The sequence below is a fragment of the Pimephales promelas genome, chromosome 5, assembly GCF_988280905.1.
Source record: "Pimephales promelas chromosome 5, fPimPro1.hap1.1, whole genome shotgun sequence".
Classification (NCBI taxonomy): domain Eukaryota; kingdom Metazoa; phylum Chordata; class Actinopteri; order Cypriniformes; family Leuciscidae; genus Pimephales; species Pimephales promelas.
The window spans coordinates 34,878,339-34,894,098 of record NC_142773.1 but is presented as its reverse complement, the minus strand read 5'-3'; the positions used below and the strand labels follow the sequence as shown (position 1 = coordinate 34,894,098).

The 15,760-nt window shown below is 37.8% G+C and overlaps 1 protein-coding gene and 1 non-coding gene across 4 annotated transcripts in view; both read right to left on the bottom strand.

Annotated features, from left to right (window-relative positions):
* Positions 1–2,773: 2,773 nt before the first annotated feature.
* Positions 2,774–15,760, bottom strand: part of eif4g1a (eukaryotic translation initiation factor 4 gamma, 1a) — a 28,902-nt gene continuing 15,915 nt past the window's right edge. For all 3 annotated transcript variants that reach the window (XM_039675850.2, XM_039675851.2, XM_039675852.2), the window contains 19 exons: positions 15,132–15,265; positions 14,924–15,043; positions 14,437–14,841; positions 13,218–13,364; positions 12,896–13,132; positions 11,362–11,466; positions 10,923–11,222; positions 10,720–10,837; positions 8,729–8,840; positions 8,350–8,627; positions 8,118–8,242; positions 7,729–7,901; positions 7,060–7,185; positions 6,893–6,974; positions 6,695–6,793; positions 6,329–6,463; positions 6,134–6,215; positions 5,456–5,596; positions 2,774–4,201 (listed from right to left, as the gene is read on the bottom strand). In XM_039675850.2, the coding sequence (XP_039531784.2) occupies positions 4,020–4,201; positions 5,456–5,596; positions 6,134–6,215; positions 6,329–6,463; positions 6,695–6,793; positions 6,893–6,974; positions 7,060–7,185; positions 7,729–7,901; positions 8,118–8,242; positions 8,350–8,627; positions 8,729–8,840; positions 10,720–10,837; positions 10,923–11,222; positions 11,362–11,466; positions 12,896–13,132; positions 13,218–13,364; positions 14,437–14,841; positions 14,924–15,043; positions 15,132–15,265 (3,101 nt within the window). In that variant the 3' untranslated portion in view covers positions 2,774–4,019. The remainder of the gene's footprint in view (positions 4,202–5,455; positions 5,597–6,133; positions 6,216–6,328; positions 6,464–6,694; positions 6,794–6,892; positions 6,975–7,059; positions 7,186–7,728; positions 7,902–8,117; positions 8,243–8,349; positions 8,628–8,728; positions 8,841–10,719; positions 10,838–10,922; positions 11,223–11,361; positions 11,467–12,895; positions 13,133–13,217; positions 13,365–14,436; positions 14,842–14,923; positions 15,044–15,131; positions 15,266–15,760) is intronic.
* On the bottom strand, positions 14,338–14,408 carry LOC120483289 (small nucleolar RNA SNORD66). The gene has a single exon (XR_005623581.1). It is a non-coding gene; the product is annotated as a small nucleolar RNA SNORD66 (small nucleolar RNA).

Sequence of the window (15,760 nt, the reverse complement as noted above, 5' to 3'; positions counted from 1 at the left end):
CTCCGATCAGCCCATCTGGCACCAACAACCATGCCTCTTTCAAACTCATGGTTGTTGGTGCCAGATGGCACTGTTTTCTATATATATATAAACACACAAATATATATATTTGTGTGTGTGTATATATACACACACACACACACACACATATATATATATATATATATATATATATATATATATATAAAAATTACAACAATGTAAATTAGTAATACCATTTTTTTTGTGTAAACTTTTGCTTACTCTATGCAATTTTTTTTGCTATACATCATGCCACAAAGATATTAGGTGAAAATTTAGTTCACTTATTGTCCTATTTTTGCACAGTAAACGGCTGATAAATAATTTTAGCATGGGAAATGCTAATATGTAAACAAATAAAATAAACCCACCGTACTGTTTCCCAACACTGTCTGATAGATTTCTTGAAATCTTAATTTAAGAGCACCTTTTCAAAAGGCACTAAATTGAATTTCACAGAATGACCCATAACATTTGCAGCATAGACCTAGTGTATGGTGGGCAGCACAAATATACCACAAATGTTTTAAGCAGGCTACTTTTTACCATTTATACATAAAACAGTCCCTGTTTTTTGTTTCCAGTCCAGATGAAAGCAGATCAACACAGCTGTAGTTCCTTCCTCTCATCTAAACTTATCTTCGTCAAGCAAAAGATTGATACATAGCACAAATTACGCATTTTACCATAGCCCTCTATTATCCAGCTGCAGAACGACAGCACCAGACCAGCAGCCACAGGACAGAAGTGAGAGGCAGAACTTACAGTAAAACGTGAAAATGACTCATTTAACAAAAGAACGATGTGTATGTTTGCGCAATCGGAGATTGGCGAAATCATTAACTGCATAAGCTCTTGTATACTGGTTTGAAATGGCTGGAGCTGCAGTTCTGCAGCTGGATGTACAGTTATGTTCAAAATAATAGCAGTGTGTTCAAAAAAAATGAGTAAAGCTCAAAATCCTAAAAACAACTTTTATTTCAATACACAAAAATGCATTGGGAACACTGCACATTCTATTCAAGATCAAAACATAAAGAAAAATTTATGAAATTTGTTTTTACTTTATAGAAAGTGTAGAAAAAGGTAAATTAGGCTGTTCAAAAAAATAGCAGTGTCTGCATTTTTCCTTACAAAGTCAAACATTTACTGTATAAACTGAAAAATACTTGAAGATTTAGCTTTCTTGTGAATCACTGAACTAATATTTAGTTGTATAACCATGGTTTCTGAGAACTGCTTCACATCTGTGTTGCATGGAGTCGACCAACTTCTGGCACCTGTGAACAGGTATTCCAGCCCAGGACGATCGCACTACAGACCACAGTTCCTCTGCATTTTTTGGTTTTGCCTCAAAAACTGCATTTTTGATGTCAGCCCAAAGGTTTTCTATAGGATTAAGGTCCGGGGATTGAGCTGGCCACTCCATAACGTTAATCTTGTTGGTCTGGAACCAAGATGCTGCACGCTTACTGGTGTGTTTTGGGTCGTTGTCTTGTTGAAACACCCATTTCAAGGGCATTTCCTCTTCAGCATAAGGCAACATGACCTCTTTAAGTATTTTGATGTACTCAAACTGATCCATAATCTGTGGGATACGATAAATAGGCCCAACACCATGGTACGAGAAACAGCCCCATATCATGATGCTTGTGCCACCATGCTTCACAGTCTTCACAGTGTACTGTGGCTTGAATTCAGTGTTTGGGGGTCGTCTGACAAACTGTCTATGGCCCCTAGACCCAAAAAGAACAATCTTACTTTCATCAGTCCACAAAATATTGCGCCATTTCTCTTTAGGCCAGTTAATGTGTTCTTTGGCAAATTGTATTCTCTTCAGCACATGTCGTTTTTTTAAAAATGGGACTTTGCGGGGGCTTCTTGCTGATAGCTTGGCTTCACATAGGCGTCTTCTAATTGTTGCTGTACTCACGGGTAACTTGAGATCTTCTTTGATCACTCCGGAGCTGATCATTGGCTGAGTCTTTGCCATCTTGGCTATTCTTCGATCCATTCGAACAGTAGTTTTCCGTTTCCTTCCACGTCTTTCTGGTTTTGGTTGCCATTTTAAAGCATTTGATACCATTTTAGCTGAGCAGCCTATCATTTTCTGCACTTCTTTATAAGTTTTCCCCTCTCCAATCAACTTTTTAATCAAAGAACGCTGTTCTTCTGAACAATGTTTGGAACGGCCCATTTTATTCAGATCTTCAGAGAGAAATGCACTATAACCACCATGTACAGTCCAGTACTGCCTTCGTCCTTAAATAAGGGCCACTAATTGACACTAGTTTTTTCACAGAATTATTAACCTCACTAATTGAACTCCACACTGCTATTATTTTGAACACACCCCTTTCAATTAATGATTCAATTATACAGAACTAGCAACATACATGTCATGACTGTTGGGTCTGTTGTTTTTCTATTACTCTACTACACCTACTAGTAAATCATTTGCCATGTAGAAATATAATTTCTACCAAAAACAGTGATTGATTTGGTTAGTGATGTTGGACTGCTATTATTTTGAACACAACTGTATCTCTAGCCCTCTAACCTTCATTTGAACAAATTCTGTTAAGCACACCCCCTCCTGGCACAAAAACTCATTACAGAATGAAAGCGCCAAAGTTGCATTTCTACAAATGGTAAAAAAAAAAAAAAAAAAAAAAAACACATCCCCCCCCAAAAAATACCAAAAACAAACACTCCTTCACCCAGATTCCACTTCCCTCAAAACACACTCTAAGCAACTTGATAATTTTTTATTATTTGCAATGTTTCATCTCTCCAACGTTTCCAGTTTGATGTGAAAGCATTTAATTCCTTAAATAATAAAGAGCGCAAAAAAATATTTACACATTTTTTTTCAATAAAACTAATCAATGGATCATTGTAAGCACCTCTTACCATCTGGAAGAAAACAAATCTTAAATACAGGGAAACAGCCATTGTTTTTGGAAAAAAATAAATGGCATTACATCGGATTTTTAAACTTTTAATTTCTGGAAAAGAAAAAAAAAAGGAAAAAAAAAAAAAAAAAAACACATTTCCATATGTATGTGCAGAACGCTCCTGAAATGTATTTCCACTTTGCAAGTAGAAAAGGCTTTAGGATCATTACTGTCATTTCATCAAGTTGATTTTTCTATATGCTTCAAGTTTTAATGATTTCTCTTAAAATTCCACTGCAGGCTTGCTTAAGTAGGGCTTCCATGAAAGACCCCATCAGTTCTTCAAGAGAGGTAAGACGCAAAAGTGTGGGGTAGGAAGCAGGACATGGATGGCTTCATAGGAAGCATGTTGGACCCCCCCTCCTCATCCAGCAGTACTAAGGTCAAAAAGGTCAAAGTCCATCCAAGACCATCATCCTGAAGTTCAACAGGTCCACCCCTTACTAAAGGATACAGGAAGCAAAAAAGGGCGAAATACAAACGCTACGCAAATTTCATCCGTCACTTAGAGAATTCAAATACTAAGCTCATATACTTTTGTCTTTGCAGATTTAAAAACATGACTCCTCTCGCACACGAAAGAAAAACTTCTGTAAGAGCTCCGTGTTTGATCTGAAATTACAAACCTAAAGGACATGATCGCCATCAAGCCCTCTATACAATATATGACATCCTGTCTGGTCCGTCATATACCACGTTGCATATAAATCTATATTAACATGTAAGAGCAGCGTTGGTTTGTACTTTATCCCCCAAGATTTCTCATAAAAAATAAATGACGATGAATTGTTAACAAGTTTAAGCAGTCCTGCGGATTTTTTTTTTTTAAATTTTATGATTTTTGGTGGACGTCAGCCACAAGAGATATAGAGAGCAAAAGAAATGACTGAGAAATGATTGTAGTTTGTATCTGTCAAGAGCCACCCTGAACAGATAAGATTGGCTTCGTGAGGACCAAGTTCAACTTTGTTGTCAGATATCCTCCTCAGTCCCTGGAAGCGGTTTCTTCTCCAGTGCTACCTGGGCTAGCAAAGTTCAGGATTAGCTGTTGTCAGATTCGGACTCAGCCTCCCGCAACCATGTGAAGAAGGCAGTGACTGACTTCAGGGCCACACCCTTTCCCAGCTGCTCCGCCGGGTCTTTACTGGACTCCCATTTGTAGAAGGCATCCTCTTTGATCACGTCCTCGTCGTACAGCGCGTCGAAAAACATGCGCAGTAAATCTGGGTAAAACAGAGAAAACGCTAGTCAACTACACTTAACAAAAGGAGTTTAAAAAGCCAACAGCAGCAAGACATTTTAAAAGTTAATAAGATAAAGATATTAACATTCAGCAAGAATGCATTTAATCAGTGGTCGCCAACCTGCCGATCGCGGTATTTAGTTTAATGTTGGATGATCTCTCTTCCTTTATTCCAGCCATCCACACAAACCGCATTACAATCGTTTTCCGAAATGTAATTTGTGAAAATATTACATGATATTATATTACAAATATTTGTTTTCCTGTTGTATAAAGTCGTGTTTATAAGCACAGCTGCTTTTTTACAGCAGTGCCCAAAGAAATGCTTCTTCCCCCATAAGTGCCACCTGGTGTCCGAGAGTGCATAAAACCAAAACAGAGCAAATAGAGAATGGTGCGATTTTAGCTTTGGGAAATTGTTACATTACATTTTCATTCAGTCCAGCTAAGTAGTGAAATCATGCAATCTAATTTCTCTCAAAACAACTGATTCCAAATGTAACAAAGATGCTACACACAAATGTAGCATGAGCTACATTTGTGTATAGCATCTTTGTTTGGATTGTGATTAAAATGCAGTGGTTGCCTTTAAAAAAACTGCAGCCATTTGAAAGTGAAGGCAAATTAACAAAAACTTGCTTAAAAGATAAAGTAAAAAAAAAATAAAATGGAATCAGCAATGAAAAATCTATAGGTCGATCTTGCCTCTTCAAGAGAAGTTTGGTGACCACTGCATTAAATTAATCAAAAGTGACAGAAAATACATTTAAATTAATCTCCATTTTAAATGAAAGCTGTTCTTTTGAACTATAAAAAAAAAAATTGTTTGCACAAAATATTAGCAATTGTCTTGATTTCTGAAGATTCATGATAAGAATCATAAATGAAGTCATTTATTTGTTGAAAATTCAGCTTTGCAATCACATAAATCTTCACTTATGAAAATATATTTTTTATAATAAACATTTATTTTAGATTGTAATATTGACCACGATGTTACTGGTTTTATTGTATTCTTGATCATATAAAAGCAGCCTTAGTGAGCACTTTCAAAAACATTCAAATAAATCTTACTGACCCCAAACTTTTGAAAAGCAATGTATCTCCAAAAAAAAGGGTAAATAAATGACTAAATTACTTTATATTCACAATAGATTAACAATACAACACAATTAAACCAAGTCATTAAAGCTGAACCCCCAAGGAAGAAAAAACAAAACAAAACAGCACTCACTGGCCGGCTGCTCCATCTGCACCATGAGAGCCTGGAGAGCGTAGAGTGCCTGCAGCTCCTTCGTTTCATCAGAGAGGTACTTGTGCAGCAGCTTGGCCCTTTGGGTAATCTGCTCCCCATCCACCTTGTAGGGGTTCTCACCTTCAACAGTTCATTTATGCACACAATTAACATCAAGTACAAGCAAGTGAAATATCAGGTCTGAAGTCAAACTAAAGTAAAGGAATGTGGATTGTAGAGCCCGACCGATACAAATATTTTTGGGTTTTAGAATCCGATATATCGGCCAATATTTTATTTATTTATTTATTTTAAACTGGACATGATAGTCACAAATTTTGTCATGCTTATTTGAGTTAAGAGAACTGATGGGGATGTTCTTTTACTTGTTATTCAAGCAATGTATGTCTCATGACCAATTCAACGAGTGTTGCCAACAGGAAACAGTGGAGTGCCCTCTGGTGGACAAACTATACAACTCCAACACTCATGACATGGTTCAAGTGTGTTTCGTCCGTTTTTATTTTATTTAAATATTCATTTATCGGCCATTATAACTGTCGATACCGATAGTTTGGAAAATGCCTAATATCGGCCGATAATATCGGTCTGCTGATATATCGGTCTGGCTCTAGATTGCATTTGAGGCTCTAGATTGCATTTGATGGATTCACTCACAGATGATGGCAGACTGACACACAGATGTCATCAGGGCCCGCAAAAACTGATTGGAGCTCATCTTCTGCTCATCCAGGTTAGCCTTTAAAGGAGAAAAACACCAGTCAGTACATGTCCCATGCGGATAATCTTGTACCCATAATGCGGATCGCTGCAATAGGGCCTTGAACCACAGCCCAAAGCACACAAGCTCACCTCAACCCAGTCATAGATCCTCTGGTTGTTGGCTTTTTCCTGTAACAACCTGTCCAAATGTTTACTCAGCTCCTCAGCAGTCAGTTCTTTCTTACTGGGCTTCTCAGACTCCTCACCCAGAGTAAACTCCATTTTCTACAAATATGGCATTAAGAACCATCAGACTCATGAAGACATGGCAGCATAAAGATATGGTGTGGAGGTGCATAAGCAAGCATAGACGATATATAAAAATATTACTGCAAGAAAAATTAAACCAAGATTAGGAAAAATACATTTCTAGCAAACGTGCAGTGATGTTTGACCACAACAATGGTTCCCACCCTTTTTAATCTTTTTACTTTTAATATGTTTAGCTTTCAGTACCTTCTCTGTAACAAACTTATTGACATCCTCATCTTCAAGTAGAAAGTCTTTCCAGCTAAGTCCCGCCTCACACCACATCGCTCCAGCCTTTTTGTGACTCTGCAATTTCAGAATTGATTATTTATTTTCTTCTCTGAAATATTCTCAGTGTATGCAAATATCGTATTCGTCAAGCATTTGCCATAGCAAGATACTCACCAGTTCTTTGCAGAGAAGGTTAAGTATTTCAACAAGCAAGATTGCTGCTTTGCCAATAGGCAGAAGAGGTTTGGCCACTTCTCTGTGGACAGAATGATTTAAAAAGTTCAGATGGTGTGTACATGCTTTATAGTCTTTGCATACATGTATCTGAGTCAGTGACTAACCTGAAGAGCTGACCCATGGGGATGCCCCCCTCTTGCAACATGGGTGTGATGATCTCAGCCAAGTAGAGCCAAATGTGAGGAATGTCAATCGCCATATCATCTGCAATCTCCAGAATGTCCTGAAGTCTACAGTGGGTAAAATTAGACAATCAAATCAAAGTGCAGGCGCACAGAAATATTTTTTATAAAAAATAACCTAAAACCGAAATAAAAGCATAAAAATGACTAAAAATCAAATAAATTAAATCTAAATGTATAATAAATAAATAAATTTAAAAAAAAATTAAGACAAAGGCTCAATTACTACAGCTTAAACTAATGAAAAGAAAGCTAAAAATATGCAAATTAAAGCAAATTTTACAAGAATACTAAAATAATGGTTTTGAGTTTTGATAGCATTAGCTGTTATATTGTTTATGGAATTTATTTCAACTAAAGCAAACATGCTAAATTAGAGCAAAGAAAAAAAACATTTGCAGTTGTCATCATGTAACATTGTTGAACCGTATTATTGTTCAGAATAATTAACCCTCAAACCGTATTCACTTTATAGCCCTTAAACCTGTAATTGTGGACAAATGTGGGCACAGAGGACTAAAAATAAATCAAAACTATTTCGCTCACATTTGTCCAGAATACGGGTTCAGGGTTAACTGGGTATGAACTTACCCTTTGTAGTACTGCTCAGGAAGTAGTAATGCAGCAGTAACAAGCTTCTGAAACAGCAGGCCAACATGCTCTCTAGCGATGGTGCTGCGCTCCAGTGTGGACTCCACACCGTTCCGTACAAACACGAAGAGCAGAGAGGCGCTGTTCAGCTCCTGCACACACTGCACTGCCTCCTACAGACAAGTAATGAGAATAACATCAGGGGCCAGGGTAAATTTACAGGTTTAAATTGATACAGAAATGCATCATCTTTATCAAACTTTTTTTTTTTCTTTTTTTTTTTCTATGCAATGGGTCCTCAGTTCCACAATCCCATCAGGTACCCAAAATGAGGGTGAACAGCAGGCCACACTTTCACTTTATGATAAAGTGCATCTGGATTTACATACCTTCAGGTCATTGATGTGGAGATACTCCTCAATGATGGCTTTGGACTTCTTGTCCAGCTCTTCCTCACTCAGGGCAGGTTTGGCTGGAGCAGGAGGCGGTGGAGCAGGAACTGAAATTGGCTTCACTAGGAAACCCAAGCAGGTAAAGAAGCCATTCATTTATGAATCAACTCAAACATTTGTATTGCTGGTGCAGCTCATGACAGGTTTTCACAGGCTGGTTGACTCTCACCTGTCTCTTTGCTTCTATCGCGCTCCCGACTGCCTCGGTCGCGGTTCTCCGTCATGCTGGAGACGCGTCGTACAGAATCTGGTGGTCCGCGGTTGTCGCCTCCTCTGCGCTCTTCATTTTCACGGCTAAAGCTGCGTTTGGTGATGGGCTGACGAGGTCTGTCTGGGCCTCGGTCCCGGTCTTCCCGCCTATCAAATCGGTCAAATCGATCTCGGTCATTGCGTTCTCGGTCACGGTCACTGCGATCTCTGTCGCTACGGTCCCTACTAGAACTGTTTCTACATAGGAGATGGGCATACAAAAAAACGTATTAGATGATTACCATGCAACACTGATGTTAACACTCATTTGAACAACAAAAAGCTCTTCAAAACTGTACCTTTGAGGCACTCTACGATCAGAGTCAAGTGAGGAAGAGGATGATGAGGCTTGTCCAGACTGCTGCAATGCAGAGAAGCGGTTGAGTGTGCTAGTGGCAGGTCTCCCCTGGTCTGCACAATATTAAAAAGGACAGCATTAGAGTTGAATTTACAATGAAACAGACAACTAGATTTTTAGATTTTCTGTAAAAAATGAGTGATGTTTGCCCACACGAAAGTTACGCTTGTGGGGTTGACAACTAGCTCAAGTAAAAAGAGACCACCAAGTCTGCAAGACATTCTGGTTTCTAGATTAAACTCGTGCCCCTTTGTCACAGAGTAAACCAGTGCTTGTAAAGCAAATCTACTCAAACTTCCAAGAGGGCCTTAAAACGGCTTCAAATTAGGGCTGCACGTTTAATTTGCAATTTTACATGTCAACGCACTTAAATCTTGATGGCTTATCGCCATTTGGAAATCGCAAAGATTAATAAAATCGATTCATTTTGCCAAAACTAACATTTAAATAAGCCAACACAACTTAACTAAAGCCTTGTGACATTAAAATAAGAAATATTTTCTTTTACCCCCTTTTTTTTTTAATCACTCACGTCCGTTGCCTTCGTATGCAGCTATCTAACCCATCTATGATATGAATAAAGAGCTGGTATTCTCTTCTGTGTGAGGTTCAAGTTAAAAAAAGGTGGAATACGACATCTGGGAAAAAGCTAGCTTTAGCCTGATAGCACTAAAAGCATACGCCCCACCCTCCCAGCAAATCAACGTCCAAAGCCATTCCCTCCTGAAAGCATGAATGCAGACAGCCAATAAGACCAGAGACTATGTTACTGCAATACATCATGTGTCCTTCACCAGTAAGTAGACTTTACAGTGCAGACAGTGAGTAACATTACTACAATAAACAAATTGTAAACAAATTCTTAAAAAGGGAATTAGATGCAGCAAGTTTTTGGTTTGTTTAGCGAGCAAAACTAGCCAGAGGTACCACAATGAGAGTCTGGTTGTTGCAGCTTGCCATTGTCACTGTCTGCACAGCGTACGTGAACTCGCTGATGACTTATGTCGGGGTGAACAGCCTGTGCAGTGGTAAACAAACACCCATTGACCGACAGAGGACACATGCTATAGCAGTGGTTCTCAAACTTTTTCAGGAGGAGGCCCCCTTGTGTAGGGTGAATCCTTTTGTGGCCCCCCAAAAGAAAACTCATAACGAAAACATCCTCAAACGTACAATTTTACTTACAAATTTTAGATTGTACCAAAAACAAATGAATTTGTACAATGCTGGAACAACAGTTCTGTTTGTAGCTTTATGTCTTTGACTATACAAAATTAGTTAAATTGTACATTTCATTAAATATAACAATTTTTTATAAAAAATGGTTGACAGTTAACAGTAATATTGTCTGAAAAGTGCAACAAAAGTATTGAATACTGAACATTTGTGATGTTCATAGTAAAAGATGAACACTGAAAAATTAATTTGCTGATTGTAAAAAAGTGCATTAAACTTCTTACATTTTAGGTAGTAAATGACAGTGGCTCAAGTTTGGTTTGCAAATTTGAACAGCAATCTGTTTTTTCAGCAAGAAACAAAAAAAAAAAAAAAATTCTACTCTACTTAAAGAAATACTTTTTCAATATAGAAGACATACAATTTTATACAAGTTTTACAATATAAAAGAAATCATGCAATGCAGATTTCACATAGGACAATCCAAACTTACATACAGGTAAAATAATTTTTTTTTAAAAATTTCATATTCTAGAATTTCTTTGCGGCCCCCCTAGCGCCATCTAGTGGCCCCCAGTTTGAGAACCGCTGTGCTATAGGACCGTTCGGACCGAACGCAACGATTAAACAAACATTCTATGGTCCTACGCCTTCCACAGATGGCATATATTTAGACCGCTTAACAGAGTGATATGAGGAGACTTACAACCAGCATAATTTAATTAAGCACCTTTAATTAAAACTGGGCAAACTCACCTTGATCTGCAGTGGCCTTGGGTCCTGTGCCTCCAGTGCCTCCACTGCTCCCCTTGCCCCAGCTACCCCATGAGCCCTTTCCTCCTGGGGCCAACAGCTGGTTGCTGAAATCACCAGGCTGAAGACAGGAAATTTGACAATCAAACAACCGAAAACATTATGCCATGAATTTCAAATTGAAAGAAAAAAGGTCAAAAATTTACCTTAGTAATTTTACTAAGGCGGCTGGTGTCAATCGGTCTATTCTTAGTGGAAATAGGCACTATGTTCCAGCCCTCGTCCTGGGTCTGGCTACCACGGCCCCCTGAGGAGTGCTGCCCACCACCACCACCACCACCACCACCACCACCACCACGGCCCCCTCGACCCTGACTAGAGTCTTTCTTGGAAAGCAGCTGTTGTTGGACTTTGATTTGCTCTCTGTGTTCTTCCAACTCAGCCTCTTTGTGGATCTGATCAATGGTCTTGGGACCGAGATCTCCTCTCCTGGGCACCCAGTTGTTCTGTGACAGGGACCATATGCACAGTTAAGAGTGAGGAAATAAAAATGCAAGAAAAACTGGTAACGACTTTATTTACATAAAAAAACGTGATGTTTTTAAATGAAAAGAAAAATATTTCTTAAACCAAGTATGATGTTACCTTTCGGAGATCTAATACATCCTGTAGCATGAAGCGGATTCTAGAAGAGGTCTTCTTTTCTTTAATGATCTTTTCCATCTGGTGGAAGTACTGATCCATACGAGGCTGTACATAAAAGAACAATATTATGTAATGACTAAACGTAAACAAGTGAAGACTGTCACAACTTAAATTTATAATGTTCTATTGTGTAGCGTTTAAGAAAATGAATTTACTTTTTAGTATTGCTATATAGACTATCTTGCAGCTGTTCCTATATCCAATAAACCATTTGTCTGTTGCATTTGGCAATCCAGAACAGAGATCTCGCTCACGAACACCACTGCTTAATTAGTGAGGATGGCCGAGATAAGTTAAGTTTAGTCTGGTTACACTCTAGGGTGGAGATGTTAAACTAATTTTATTTTTTATTTCAATTTTGGGTTCCAGTGATTATAAAAAAAGATGCGAGGTAAAAAATTAAAATAAATAAATAAATTAAAAACTAGCTGCGTTCCGTCTAGCTTAACTTCCATCTCCTCACGGCGGTGCGCTGTCATTTCTCTCTAAAACCCAAACTTAATGTCGGAATCAGCACAATCAGTGATTGCAGTAAAATGCAGTCTCCAGGTTGCTAAATTCCGGGACGTGTTTGAAAATTAAAAAAAAAAAAAGAGCTAATAAAAACCACAACAATCCATGCAGTTTCCAACCTTCAATGTGCGCTCCAAAAAGGACAGGCAACGTGTCAAAGATGGGTGTAAATCGTTGGGAGAAAGACTAAAATAACTGGCTGTAGAAGTGTTTTTCAGAGAAAGATAATGTGAACTCAAAGGCAAACATATTATGGTATATTTATGCCAACTAAAAAAAAAAGTTACATACCGCACCTTTAAAGTGGCAGCAGTCTAATTGACGGTTGTGAATTAAACAATAAAAGGCAGAGCAGATTACTCAGTTCCTGAATTAATAACTTTAGCTTTAATAAGTATTAATATATCCATTTATGCAGTGAAAATTGTGAATTTTTTATTTGTTCTTTAATTATGGAGTGTTTACTTTAATAATGCTTGAAATTTATTAGGTAGGCTAGTGTTTTTTTATATGATATTTTTAAACCAGTCAAATGTTCCTTGCGTAAGTGTTCAACATGATATTCAGCTACAATTAAAATTCTCTCAATTGGACTAAATGGGAATGATATTTAAGTTTTTTTTTTTTACCTTATAGGAATCGAAATTAGGATCGATAAGAATCGGATCAGATAAGCAGAAAAAACGTTAAAATTAGAACGATACCAACCCTAAAAAACATGTTAGATTATAAAGCAAGGTTTATTATGTTCTTAATTTGTTTTGTTTTTATAAATAAATATAACAAAGAACTGACAAGAATACTGTATAGAATAAGTATAGGATCGATAAGCAGTATCGGTTAGAGTAGTAATACCGTTAAAACCTTAAGCTCATAACTCAAACTCCTCAGAGTTCTGATGAATATTTGATTCTGATTGGTCAAATCACATCATTTTGCAAAAGTACAAACTGTGCTGTACCTTGGCCTTCTCAAAGTCTAGGTCTTTGCCAATGGTGGACAGCAGCCGGCAAAGGCACTCTAAGCTCTCCTCATCATGGTTCTTCAAGAGCTTGACAATGCAGTCATGCATGATGGGCTCTGTCAGCATTTTCAGTTTGAACAGCTCTCCGATGAACTTGATGTTTCCAAGGGACCGTCTACGTGCCTTGTCCTTGGCCTCCACCAGCTCCTCATTCAGTCGCTGACGCTCCTCTTCCTATGGAAAAACCACCCAAATAGTATTAATTTTAATTTAACATAACTATTTGATAAACCTCTAGATAAATGTGGCGAGACGTCACCTCAGTGGAAGCATCCAACTCTTTCTGTTTCTGCTCAAAGATCTCGTCATCATCCTTGTCCTTTTCAAACTCTTTTTGACAGCGATTGAGCAGTAGTTTACGGAAATTCACAGTGACTCCCGGTTTGTCCGAAGTGGGCACTTTAAGCTGGAAAACAGATAATTGAAAACGCACTTAGATATTTCAGAATAATAGTTTATAAAACATTTCAGAAACTTCTTAAATTGTAATTATGTCATCACTTACTCAAATATAGCTTAAATGTTCTTGATGCACAAGAACCAATGATTTATTTTTAGCATCATTGTTGTTTACCATATTTGATGTTCTCTGTGTGCACGTGGATTGTTTAAATGGGACTAAAAAGTCAAATTAAATATGTTCATATTCAAGATGTCTCAAAAGACTTGGATTAAACCACTTGATTCACATAAATTACTAAGAAGTTTCAGTGGAATAGACTTTCATTAAAAACATTGTCATTGGTGTTTCTCGAAGATGAACAAAGGTCTTATGGGTTTGGAACTAGGGCTGTGACTAACGTTTATTTTGATGATCGATTAACGATTAGTCGATATATTATTTTTTTTATGATTATAAAAATCAATTGTTAAGTCAATTAATCCTTTTGTTAACCTTAATTTAATAAACGTAACTTCTGTCTTTAATCTTTCACCGTTTTATTCAAACATTCTCATCCTACTTATTTTACAAATAAAAAAAATTCCTAACATGACAAAAATAAAGCGCCAAGAATTAAAAGGCATTTGTAAGTAATACAAATGACCATGATGGCTGATGGGTTTACTGAGAAAGCAGTTGAGTCCTGAAAACATTCATGTCTCAGTTCAAGAATAAAATACAGGTAAAAACAAAACGCTCTAATAACGCAATCATATTAAATGGCGGTGCCCATAATAGTCATTAGCATCTGCTTTAGAGTCTTGTTTTCCATGCATTCCATGCAAATTGACAGCCCTACTTGGAACGACAAGAAATGTAAAAATTTTGTAATAATTTTAAATAATTTTCTTCATTGAACTACAAGTTTAAGTCCATTAACATCAGCAGAAATGGTCAGTGACTTAACAAATTTAATAGATTTATAAACAGTAAAAGGCTTCTCAGTTCCTCAATACAATCAAGAAAATTTCAGTGGCCCAGACAAACAAAAACAGGTCATCAACGGAGCCAACACACCAAAGCAAACATTACTCACCCCCATAAGGCAGCGGCACATGTTGGCATAAGCTACAGAGAAGTTGGGTTCGGAGATGGCTTTCTCGAAGATGAGGTCAATGACACCCTTGAGCCTCTCTTCCGTGTCTATGCTGAGCTCCGTCACCTGCTTCATCAGTTGCTGGAACATCTGTGGCGTGAGCTTGTTAAGGACGCTGCGCACGCGGCGGAACAACTCTTTTGTTTTTGCGGTATCTGAGTCATCTTCCTCCTCCTCTGCTCCACGGCTTCGGACTTGCTTCTTCACCGAAGGTGTCCAAGCGTTCTCAGCCTGGTTGAGTTCCACATTGTCTTTAAGAGACACGCTGGTGATGATCTTGGGGTTGCGATTGATTTGGTCTTTGCCTCGACCTGGCTGAGGGCGCCGTGCAGACTGAGAAGAGTGCTAAAAACACAAAAATACCTGAACATAAAGCCACATTACATATAACTGACTTTTAAAATCATAATAAAGAACGTCAACTGACCGGTCCACGCCCTCCTCCTCCAGATGATGGCCTACCCAAGTTAGCATACGAAGGTGTGAAATCAGGCCCACAGTTCATCAGACTCCTGGGATCCAATGGCCGTAAGGGGGTTTTATTTGCCTGTTGTGGAAACAGCAAAGAGCAAGGGGGTGTTTATCAGTAGGAAATAGCTCAGGTTAAATCTGTAAGGTCCAGAAAGATGATTCACCTTGTCCAAGACAACATCACTGATGTGCGGCAAACCCTCTGGCTTGTGCATGCTTGCACTAATGAACTGGAAGCCAAGCAGAAACTCTCGATCATATTGTTTCTTCTCTTCTGGGTTGATGGGCTTCCATTGCTCTATAGGAGGGGGACAATGAAAATAAATAAATAAAGCAGCAGGACAGCCCCATAAACATTTAAAGACATTTAGAGATGGTGAATTTTCCTTGTACAAGACCACCAAAAAGTCTTTAAATGCAACATTTTGGTTTTTATTTTGTGGGAATGCAAAAACTAGCCAAAAGAACATACAACCCATAGCCTTAAAGATTTAAATTTTATTCACTGTTACATAAACAATGCAATTAGAAAGTTAACTTTATTCATGAAAATTAATTAATGTACTAATGTAGCAAGTTTTTACTGTATTTTTGATCAATTAAGTGAAGTTTGTTTATCTATCATTTATCACTTCAGTTAACAAGTATTCTTGTCACTTGATAAACTTAAAGTTGAGCCACTATAGTCACTTAGACTATTTTAACAATGGTTTAATAACTTTCTGGGCCGGCAGGTTTCAATTACAATAGAAGCCTATGGAGGAGTGAGACAACTCTCAAGATTTCATCAAAA